Raw genomic sequence first — 11404 nt, 5'->3', positions numbered from 1 at the left:
TCTGCCCCTCCTTCCCCCACAACCTGGCCCATCACCTGGGGCGTTTACGTTGTTATTTCTCGTTCATTGATTTAAAAAGCCATGGATAGTAAGTGCTCCTTTATTTTATTTAGTCACTAATGAGATCTTTTCAATGAGAGGGTGACATGCCACCAACTGTAAGACGCATGCCCCCTTCAGAGGTGTGACTATGGGGAAATGTGCATTTCCGGATGGATGAAAGGGAACCCGGCCCGGGACTTGCAGGCGCTGGGCGGCGGACAATGGGAACCTGGGAACCGCCCCTCTCGGCGCACCGACCAGGGGAGGCCACAGGGGGCGGCCGATGGCGGCAGGGAGCGGTCCCCAGGTCCCCGGGCTGCGGCGTAGCGCCGCTCCCTTGCCGGCCCCCTCCCGCAGTCTATGGTCAGGAACCAGCGGACCTCGCTCCTGGAGATGCGCCAGCACGAGTTCTTCCTCCGCAAGATGTGCGACAAGCTGGTGAGGGCCATCCAGGACACCGAGGACAGCACGGCCTTGCGCGTGCGGGCGATGCTGCAGCAGCAGGACACCCTGACGGTGAGCCCGCCCATCGCGCCCTCGCCTGGTCCCCCGGGCCCTTTACAGGCCGCTTCCTCCATCCAGATGGCGCCTCTAACACTCTTGGCCCCACCCGCCCGGGCTTTGGAATCCCAGAGCCGCCCGTCCCAGGGCCAGCCCGAGCTTACTAGCTGACCTGTTGGGCAGGGCACAACCCAAAGCGGGTTGCAGCTGGCACACGTGGTACCCGTGCAAGAGAAGGGAGCGCCACCATTATTCACAACCAACAGGCGACTGCCCGTTGGGTGGGCGCTGTTATTATCCCATTTTATGAAAGACCAAATGGAAAGGCAGAAAGACTGGGTCGCTGGCTCTAGGTCACCCAGCCACCAAGGGGCAGAGTTGGAATTGGAACCCAGGCACTCTGGCACCCCCATCTGGGCCCTTCCCATCCTGCTCTTGTGAGCACCCTCTGCCCAATGGTGACACTTGAGGCCTGTGGGTGAAGAATGACCCGTGGAGAACCCAGGGAGCTTCTTCGGCCTCCTCTAGGAGAGGTTGGTGACACTGTAGTAGAGGGCAGGAGAAAATGGTTGAATGGACTGATGTCCCTCAACTGTAGTCTGTCTCCCCAGGGAGGAGGGGAACTGAGCACATCCAGAGTCTGAGAGAGAAAGAAAGTTCAGACTTCTTGGGGACCCTGTTGGTCGTTGGGACTGTCTGATGAGATTCTGTAGACCACCAGTTTACTTTCTCACAGATCTGGAGGCTGGAAGTTCAGAACCCAGGGGCTAGCAGGTGCGGTCCCCTGCTTCACCTGCACTGGAGGTGAACCCAGGGGTGCTCCATCACTGAACTAGATCCCCAGCCCTTTTCATTTTTTAATTTGAACAGTCTTGCTAAGTTGCCTAGACTGGCCTTGAATTTGAGATCCTCCTGGCTCAGCCTCCCACGTAGCTGGGATTCCAGGTGTGCATTCCCATGCCCAGCTGACAGGGCTGGCTTCTGGCGCAGCCCCTCTTCCTGGTTTGCAGATGGCGGTCTTGTTGCTGTGCCCTCCTTTCCTATGTGTGCAGGGAGAGCGGAGCACTGGTTTCTCTCCTGATAAGGACACCAGACCTGTCGGATGAGGGCCTTTGTGACCTGGTTGAGCTTTAATTACTTCCTGAAAGGCCCTGTCCTGTCTCCAAATACAGTCATCTGGCTGGGGTTCTAATCTGTGAATTTTGGGGGTAAACAGTTCAGCTTATAACAGGGACCAAGGCCAGGGACGTACAGTTATAAGGAAACTTGGTAGAACCTTCTGCAGACCTTCCTCGGCTGGTCTGCTTGTGCATCTCTTGTTCATCCTGGATGGTCCCGTGGCTCCTTGGGAATGGCCAACGGGAGACACCCTGTCTACATCAAGCTCTTCCTTCCACTGGGGTCCCAGGCAGTTAGAAAGCCTGGAAAGTAAGAGGTAGGGGACTGCGGAACCCCGAGAGGGCCACTGACCGATACATGGGAACATGAGGGAGGCTTCTCACAGAAAGGATTCCTGAGCTAAAATCTGCAATACAGTTGTGAACGGGGGAGACCAGGTACGTGTTGCAGGCACAGGAAAGAGACCTGGGAGGAGAGGGATCGGAACTGGCCCAGGAGCCATGTTAGGTGGTTGACAGTAGGTGCCAGGAAGAAATCTCAGGAGATGAGGTGGGTCCAGGCCAGATCATGGAGGGACCTGTCAGTCAGGGAGTCTGTGGGGGGTGGGTAGGAGCTGTTCTCCAGCCTCTGGTCAGGTTGCCGGGCCTGGGAGTGCGACTGGGAACTTCCCTGAGGAAGTGCCGGATGGCTGCAGCCTGCCATGAGCCTGAGCCAGCAGAGGTGGGGGTGGGGGTGTGTGGGGAGTGTGGGGTGTGTGGGGGGTGTGAGCTGACCTCACCCCACCACACCCACAGAACATCATCGACATCCTGGAGTACTCCAACAAGAAGAGGATACAGCAATTGCAGTCTGAGCTCCAGGAGTGGGAAGATAAGGAGGAAAGCAAGATAAACTGTAAGAAGCCTTGGGGCCAATGCCTTGTGCTCACCCCTGACCCCTTGGGGAGGACAGCTGGGGCATTCACCTGCACCCGCCTTTCAGAAGTCACCGGGCCCGCCCCTCCCTCCTAGGCCGATGGAGTTGCTCAGGGGTAGAGCTGATAGCTTGTTATCCAGCTCTTAGCACTTGCTAGGCCTCGTGTGTCTGCATTTTTCTGGGTGCACTCTCACACGGCCATTATAACCACCTGCAGAATGGGCTGCGTTCCCATTTTACAGATGAAGAAACCGCAGCTAAGGGAGGCAGAGTAGCCTGCTGAAGGTCACACAGCGGGGAGCCAGAACCCAGTTCTAGCCTGGCTCGCTCTATAAGGTCCCTTTGGGAGCCAGTGGCTGGGCTAGGACCCAGGTCTCCTGGCTTCCAGCCCGCAGGGCTTTGAGCAGCCTAGAGGGGGCAGGGAGCAGTGTACCACGTAGGCTTAGACTTGGGGGGACCCCTCCGCAGAGGAAGCAGGACAGAGCACTGGAGATTGTGTCCTGGGAGCCAGCGTGTCCCTGTCTCCCTGGTCTCGGCTCCTTGGGAGCATATCTGAGGAGGTTGAAGTTCAGGGAGGAATGAGCTTGGGGGTGCCATGCCCGGCCAGCAGGGCTGGACTGCTCTAGGGATTTTTGGTACGAGGGATTGAACTCAGGAGCTCACCCACGGAGCCACATCCCCAGCCCTATTTTGTATTTTATTTAGAGACAGGGTCTCACTGAGTTGCCTAAAGCCCCACTTTTGCTGAGGCTGGCTTCGAACTTGCAATCTTCCTGCCTCAGCCTCCCCAGCTGCTGGGATTACAGGCGATATCACTGCCCCCTGCTGGTCTAGGGATCTGCAGCCTTTTAGCTTCTCTGTCAGCGTTGCCTGTCCCCCGAAGGCCTGGGTCACTCTCTAGGGACATGACTTTTCACTTCTTCCCAGGCTGTGTGAGCTCCTCTCAGTGCAGACCCCAGCCTATTGGCCAGGGGGCTCCTGGGCCTCCTGGGTGAGACCTTTGAGGTAAGGCCCTGCCTCCTGCCCCTCTGACCTTCCTCTCCACCCCTCCCAGGCCTGGAGCTGCAGGTGGAGCAGCTGAACGCCAAAGTCGAGAAGACCCAAGAGGAGGTGAACTTCCTGAGCACGTACATGGACCACGAGTACCCGGTCAGGTCTGTCCAGATCGCCAACCTTTCGCGCCAGCTTCAGCAGGCCAAAGACGACCAGCAGGTGGGGAGAGCCCCTGGCCCGGCTGCGCTGGAGCCTGTGGGAGGTGGGGCGGCGGCCAACCCCCTTGTGCTGGCCCCAGGACGAGCTGGATAACCTTGCTGAGATGCGCAGAATGGTCCTGGAGTTGCTGTCCGCCAAGATTTGGAAGAAGAAGGAAAAAATCCTGAGGTCTCTGGCGATGGTGAGTGGCCAGCTGCTGTGGGGGGTCTCCGGGTCCCACCCCAGCCCTGCCGCCTTCCCAGTCCTCTCCTCCAGCACCCCTGACCCCCAGCCCAGTGCAGCTGCCCTGGAAGAGGCGCCCAGGGCCCAGGCCTCTTCCTTACCCACAGAGAACCCTGCAGCCCCATGAGGAGGCCCTTCTGCAGAAGACCCAGGACAGCCAGTACAGGCAGAGGTGCAGGGGGACGGTCACGGAGGTGAGTGGACAGGAAGGTGATGGTCCCTCTGAGGGGTGGGGGTCCCCAGAGCCGCCCCCTGCAGCCGGTCCCCGTGCTCACTACCCCCTCAGCGTTTTCTCACCACAGGACACTGCCGCTAGCTGGTGCTCTGGCCCCGTCCTGAACAGGGAGGTCTCCTCTGGAGTCCAGCCCGTCCTGGGGACAAAGCCCACCTCGTGTTCCCAGGTGTCCTTACTCCTGTGCATTCGCCCTTCTCTCCCTTTCATTGGGGGTCACCCGGCCTCTCCCTCCTCCCCCCCACGCCCCACCTGTCAGTTCATTGACGAGCTGAAGGGGAGACTGCCCGAGCTGAAGGCCGAGGTGGAAGAGCTCCGGGCCCAGAGGCAGGAACCCCGAGAGGTCGTTTTCAAGGACGTTCTGCTTCGGAGACCCAAGTATGTGTTGCTTGTGCAGCTGGCCGTCTTTGGGGCTCCAGGAGATTCTCTGGTCTCAGGAAACTCAGCCTCGTGTGGATGGCAGGACCCTGCACAGGGAGGGAGGAGGCCTGGGTGTCCCCCTTGGCTCTGCCACTGGCTACAGGCCCACGGGACCTTTCCCATCGCGGGGTCTCGTTTTCCCAGGGCTAGGCAATCCCTAAGGACCCATCTGCTTCCCAGAGTCCAAGTGTCAACTTGGTGGGCTGTCGAAGAAGGCAGAGTTGAGGGGGTGGTTAGTCGTGTCACCACGAGGAGACACACTTGTCACTCACCTGGAGGGAGCTGAGGCTGGAGACACAGCCTGAGGAGAGAAGGATGCCCCCCCCCTCCTTCCCCGGTCCTTTCAGGCTTCTTCCCTTCCAGAACCAATTCTCTGCCTGCTCTCTTGGACCAGGCCCTCTGTGGTTGGGCTGGGGGTCCCCCGGCCAGGCTTCTCCAGGTCAGCACTACAGGACTCTGGGTGGTAGAGCTGGTATTGGAGAATTATTTAATTTTCCCTCTTCATCTCTATGCCTTCATCTCTTCCTCTTCCTGAGTTTATGAAGTGCTTGTGAAGAACCAGGCACCATGTGAATGAAAGGGACCTTTGGTCCTGCCACCATGGAGTTGAGGAGGGACCCAGACATTAATGGACAATAAGACACAGATGTAGCCAGGCACAGTGGTGCACACTTGTAATCCCAGGGACTCAGGAGGCTGAGGCAGGAGGATTGCAAGTTCGAAGCCGGCTTCAGCAATTTGGCAAGACCCTCAGCAACTTAGTTAGATCCTGTCTCAAAATTTAAAAACTTAATAAATAAAAAGGACTGGGGATGTGACTCAGTGATAGAGCACCCCTGGGTTCCGTCCCCAGTACCAGGTAACACCACCACCACCAACAACAACAAAAAGACACCGATGTGCAGAACTGTCCAGGGGAGAAGTCCATGGTCCTGGGAGAGTGTGTCCCATGGTAGTGGACCTGGGGCAGTCAAGGAAGGTTTCCCTGAGGATGTGACATTGGACCAGGGTCTGAAGTTTGTGTAGAAGCTCACCAGGCGAAGGGCCAGAGAAGAAGCGATTCTTGGTGGTGGTGCTGGGGTCTCTGGGGTGGCACACATGGATGCCCACTGCCTTGACCTGGGACCTGCACACATTGGAAGGAGAGTGAGGGGGCGAGGCTGATGTGGGCTAGGGTACCAGGTTTTGGTTTTTTTTCTGCTGAAGTTTATTTAGAGAATGTGGCTTATATTTCCAGCCATGTTAGAATTAGGCAGATGGAGCCACCTGGCCGTGGTGGAGCTGGACACAGGGTTGTGGGGGAGTCGGTCCTTGTGGGCAGCTTGTTGCTGAGAGGAGATCGGGCAGCCCTTGCTGTGGGCCCCCCTTGCCAGGCTCACTGTCCAGGTAGACCTACCCCCTTGCAGGAGCAGAGGAGTAAAAGGGGCAAAGAGGCCAAGGGCAGTGCCCCCATCCACATCTTCCTGATGGAAGACACCATCAGGAACGCCCAGCAGCTTTCCCTTCCCGGAGCGTGGGCACGGCGGGCTGCCCAGCAGAGATTCTCAAGCTCGAAGATGCGCAGCCATCATCACCTGGACACCTGGACATCTTTTTTTTTTTTTTTTTGTACTGGGGATTGAACCCAGGGGTGCTCTACCACTGAGCTGTGTCCCCAGCCCTTTTATTTTTCCCTTTTGAGACAGGGCCTTACTAAGTGGCCCAGTCTGGCCTTCCATTCTTGCGATCCTCCTCCTCAGCCTCCTGAGTAGCCGGGGTTACAGGCAAGCGCCTCTGCACCCGACTCACCCAGAGCTCTTGTTAAAAAGCAGATTCTAAACCAGGAGGCTGCGGTGGGCCCCGGGTTCTGTATCACGGAGAAATTCTTGGGTGATGCTGCTGCTGCCCCCAGCCAGTGGGCCACGGGCAAGGCTGTGAGGATCGGGTAGGCACCTCCTGGGCATTTACGCCAGGAGTGCAGCTGGAATTCGGAGTGATGGGGAGAATCTGGGAAGGAGTCAGCAGCTCCGCCCCTGGGGGCCTCCAGCCAGGGCCCAGCAGGCCACGGTTTGTACCTGATGCTCCAAGCAGAGGATCTGTATCCCCAAAATGTCATTTTGAAAACAGCATGGAGGTTGGAGAAGAGCCAGAGTGGGAGCTGGGAGTCCGGCTGGGTGTGGGGCAGTGGTCCTGGGGAGTGCTGGGAGTGGCCTGGCCAAGTGGGTGACAGAGGAGAAGGGAGGACTGGGTGGGTTGGAGAAATGTCTAAGAAGGGAACATCTGTAGGACAGGGGGAGTCTGGGAGTGGGAAGTCCAGGGCGTGGAGACACCAGGAATGACCCCCAGGTTCCTGGCTCTTCTAAGAGGGGCTGCTGGTGCTGAATCTGGAGATGAGGAAGGCCAGGGGTGGGCGAGGGATGGAGGCATCAGGGCAGCCGAGAGGTGACCTGGATGGGACCTGCAAGTAGAGCCGTCAAGCGGCAACTGAGTAGATGAGTGTAGACTTCAGGACAGATGTGGGGAGATAGCGATTTGGGTGTTGCCAGGGTAGAGATGCACCTTTTAAAACCATCAGGACAAATTGTCAATATACAGAAAAGCAAAGAGAATGAGACAAAGAATACCCAGCGCCCATCTCGGTTTAGAAATAGTCACATTTTGCCATGTTAGCCTCGTCTTTATCCTTTCCTTTTAAATTTTGGCTGAAGTATTGTAAATTGCAGACATCCCGACATTTCACACCTAAATGCTTTTGTGTGTGTCAAGGGATGATTGAAACTGAGTGGATGCCCTGCTTGGGATTCAGTGGAGAGAGGACCTGAACCTGCAGCCTCTTACATGGTCATGTCAGTCACTGTGACAGGGAATCTGTTGCTGATGGCAACCCCCATCTCCTGCTGCTTTCATGGGAAGAAGACTGTGTGGCCCCCACTGAACAGTGACTATAGGCTGACACATAATTTGGTCTCATTAAATCCTGTTGCCAATGACTGAGCTTGGACTTACCACCCCCACTTGACAGATGAGGAAACCCAGGATTGCTTGTGGTCTGGCACACAGGTGCTGTCACCTTGGTGCCGACTGAAGGAGTGAGGCTCCTGGGGGAGAAATAGCTCGCTCCTGGGGGAGAAATAGCTCGCTCCAGGTGACACAGGGCGAGTCCTGACTCCGAAGAGAGTGGTTGTCCTGAGGAACCTCAGTACATCTGAGTTGAGCTCCTGCCCCCTCCTGACCTTGGTCCTCTTTAGTGGAACATTAGTCCTGCCAAACTCATTTCTTCTCCATTTTGACATTTGTGTGTTTGTGTGTGTGTGTATGTGTGGCTGTGCACAGTTGGTCTTGGGGTGCCCCACCCCATTCTGAGGGTTTGCTGTCCCATCCCCCAACTCTGGCCCCCAGTTGCCCCTCCACACTCCTCTTTGCTGCTTCCCTCCAGATGCACCCCAGACATGGATGTCATCCTCAACCTCTCAGAAGAAGAGCTCCTCTTCTAGAGGATGCAGCGGCCACCCTCCCCACCCCTCCCCCACCCTTCCCAGCACCTGGAGCCTTGATGGGTTCACTTCCAGCCTGAGTCTCTGTTCAGACCCTGCTCTGAGCCCCTCCTCCTCCTCCTCCCCTCCTTTCCTGTATACAATGATTTCTTTCCCTTCTCTTTCTCTCCCTTTTCTGCAGTGGCCCTGCCCCCCAGGCCAGCTGGGGATTCCTTTCTACCAATAAAGCCTGGTCTGCATTGCTCTGTGCTGGTGTGTGGGGTCCCAGGCCTGCAGAAGGCGGGATAGGGATAGATTTTGCCTTGAGATGAAGGGTGGCCAGCCATGGTGACTGTACTGGGGCTCAGGACTTCTCCAGAAGAAGTGCTGGAGTGACCCCCCCCCCCCGCCAGCGCTGCATCCCCAAGGCTGCCACCTGGTGCAGTGGGAACCCTGCTTCCCTTGTAGTTTGTGCCTAGAGCTGCTGGGGACAGTGCCAAGGCAGAGGGGAGGCTCCTTCTTCAGCACACCTGGCAACTTGTCTACACGGCTGGTGGCCATGCAGTCCAGCCACCTGACTGCCCACTACCTGTGCCCCAACTGCAGAGGGACACAAACCCAAACTCATGCTCAAGGGCAGAGCTCTGTGCCGCTGCAGACTCTGCTGTGGTGAACTTGGAGATGCATGGCCCGGGTCCCCCTTGGAGCAAGCACTTGAAGGTCCTGTTGGTAGGTATCCTAGGCAGCCAGCCAGACCCTCAGGGTCAGATCCTCAGGGACTATCTCAGCTGCAGAGAGCCACTTGCCCAAGGTCAACCCTTCCCACGTCCAGTGACTGTGCAATGTGCAAGGTCAAAGGCCCAGATATCTTAGTCCAGCTTGGAACAACTTGGAGGGGAGAAATAGCTTGCTCAAGGTGACAGAGCAAGTCATCCTGACTCCAAAGAAGATGATCGTCCTGAGCAACCTCAGGAATTGAACTCCTGCTCCTCCTTTTCTTTTTTTTTTTTAATATTTATTTTTTAGTTGTAGTTGGACACAATACCTTTATTTATTTTTTAATGTGGTGCTGAGGATCGAACCCAGGGCCTCACACATGCTAGGCGAGCATTCTACCGCTGAGCCCCAGGCCCAGCCCTCCTGCTCCCTCTTGACCTTGATCCAAATACTTAAATGTTCTCGCTCCAGAGCTGCCTGGAGGGTTGGCAGAAGCTGTCCTGGGTCTGTGCTGCTGCCCAGCCTGCATCTTCCCCAGCTGACACCAGGGTGCTCAACCACCTGCACCCTCCACTCCATCTCAGAGGACCCAGGTGCCACAACTAGCAGCCTCTGTCCTCTCTCACATCATCTTGTACATTAGGAGACTTGGTTAGAGAGAACAGAACAACTGACTTGGTCTAAATGATGAAATAATCAGGCTTTATCCAGAAGTTGAATAATGGCACCAAGGACCCTGTCCAAGGTGTCGTCCTTTTTTTTTTTTTAATTTTTTTTTTTTTTTTTTTTTGGTACTGGGACTTGAACTCAGGGGCACTTGAATGCTGAGCCACATCCCTGGCCCTTTTCTGCATTTTGTTGAGAGACAGGGTCTCACTGAGTTGCTTAGCATCTCGCTTTTGCTGAGGCTGGCTTTGAACTCCGATCCTCCTGCCTTAGCCTATGGAGCTGCTGGGATGACAGGCGTGTACCGCCACACCTGGCCCGAAGTGTCCTCCTCCTAAGGTTGGTGCTGCTGGTGGTCCTAGTGTGCCAGCATCTCCTGCAGTTGTGCTGTTCCTTGTTCAGCCCTGCAGGAAGAGAAAGGATGCTCTGCCCCAGACTCCAGCCAACTGCTTCTATTGCATGTCCATCTAGAGAGGGTGGAGAGGGGAAGGTCTAGTCCAGGTCACATGCTCTGGAGGCCAGTAGGCCTTCTCCAGAACCATCCATCTCCAAGCAAATTGACAGTGTTGAACATAATAGCAAATACTTAAATGGAACTGACTCTTCTGTACATGTATCAACTCATTTAATCCACAAGAGCAACCCTGGGAGACAAACATTGGTCCCGCTTCTGTTTTTTAAATGAAGAAACCTGAAGAGATGAAGTAACCCCCCCCCCCCCCCCAAATCACCACTAGTAAGTGGTCGAGGCAGTTTGCTTTAACTGCTGTGCTGTCAGGAGCTCATGTGAGCTGGAGACTGTCTCTTAACACAGCGTTCTTGACCATTTGAGTACTGCTGTGGTTTGAATGTTGTCTCCCCCAAATTCATTGAAAATTCATTCCCAAAGTAAAGGGCTTTTGGGGAGTGGTGAAGCTATGAAGGGTATGCTCTTATGAATGTAAGTAATGCCCCTAGAAAGGGGTTTGAGGGAGCTGGGTATGGTGGGGCACACCTGTAATCCCAGTGACTCAGGAGGCTGAGGCAGAAGGACTGCAAGTTCAAGGCCAGCCTCAGCAACTTAGTGAGGCCCTGTCTCAAAAAGATATAATAAAGAGTTGGGGATGTAGCTCAGTGGTAGAGCACCCTTGGGTTCAATCCCCAGGATCAAAAAACAAAGGGCTTGAGGGGAACAAGTTTGCCCTTATCGTGAGGACAGGGTTTACCTCTTCTTTCATGAGAGGATGCAGCAAGAAGACACCATGTTGGAGAGCAAGCCTTTATGGCTGTTCAATCTTTGGCAGCAGAGATTCATCGTCAACTTCCTGCCTCCCAGGGCTTCCCAGAACTGAGAAATGTCTGTGTTTTATAAATGGCTCAGTCTAATTAAAAAAAAAAAATTCAGCTGGCCATGGCGGTGATGCATGCTTATAATCCAGCAGCTGGGGAGGCTGAGGCAGGAGGATTGCAAGTTTGTAGCCAGATTCAGCAAAAGTGCAGTGCTAAGCAACTCTGTGATCCAGTGCCCCTGAGTTCAATCCCTGGTACCTGCAACACCCCCGACCACCACCACCACCCAAAAAAAAAAAAAAAAAAAATCCACCCTAATGGATCAAGACAGGTAAGCTGAGTATTTCCAAAATCATGAAGTCCTGGTTTCAGGTTGACAGTTCCTCCCTCAATTTCTATCTCTCCTTCCACATAAAGAAGACAGCAGCCTTCATCTCTAGAACATTTCTTGGAAATCTTCTCATGTGAAATATACAAGGTCATCACTTATCCAAGCTGTACTTTCAACATAGCAGGACACAGTGCCCTTCAGCTTTTGGCCACTATATCATAACCATCTCCTTTCCTCCTGTTTCCAATAAAACATTTCACATTTTTTTTCTGAGTCCTCCCCAGTAGCATCTTTACCATCTCATTT

General features: G+C 55.1%; 1 protein-coding gene across 2 annotated transcripts; it reads left to right on the top strand.

The window, feature by feature from the left end:
• The first annotated feature begins 308 nt into the window (after positions 1 to 308).
• On the top strand, positions 309 to 8360 carry LOC308647653 (uncharacterized protein C20orf96). Of its 2 annotated transcripts, XM_081291971.1 has the most exons (7): positions 309 to 558; positions 2457 to 2556; positions 3632 to 3789; positions 3869 to 3970; positions 4119 to 4205; positions 4503 to 4621; positions 8079 to 8274. In XM_081291971.1, exons 1-7 carry the CDS (start codon positions 403 to 405, stop codon positions 8134 to 8136), a joined length of 780 nt encoding a protein of 259 aa, XP_081148097.1. In that variant the 5' UTR covers positions 309 to 402; the 3' UTR covers positions 8137 to 8274. The 2 variants fall into 2 exon arrangements, with proteins under 2 accessions (XP_081148097.1, XP_081148098.1); XM_081291972.1 differs by lacking the exon at positions 4503 to 4621 and having other exon boundaries at positions 8079 to 8360.
• Positions 8361 to 11404: the final 3044 nt, after the last annotated feature.

This window comes from Spermophilus citellus (assembly GCF_964194105.1).
Source record: "Spermophilus citellus genome assembly, chromosome: 4".
NCBI lineage: Eukaryota > Metazoa > Chordata > Mammalia > Rodentia > Sciuridae > Spermophilus > Spermophilus citellus.
This window is presented reverse-complemented; position numbering and strand designations above follow the sequence as displayed.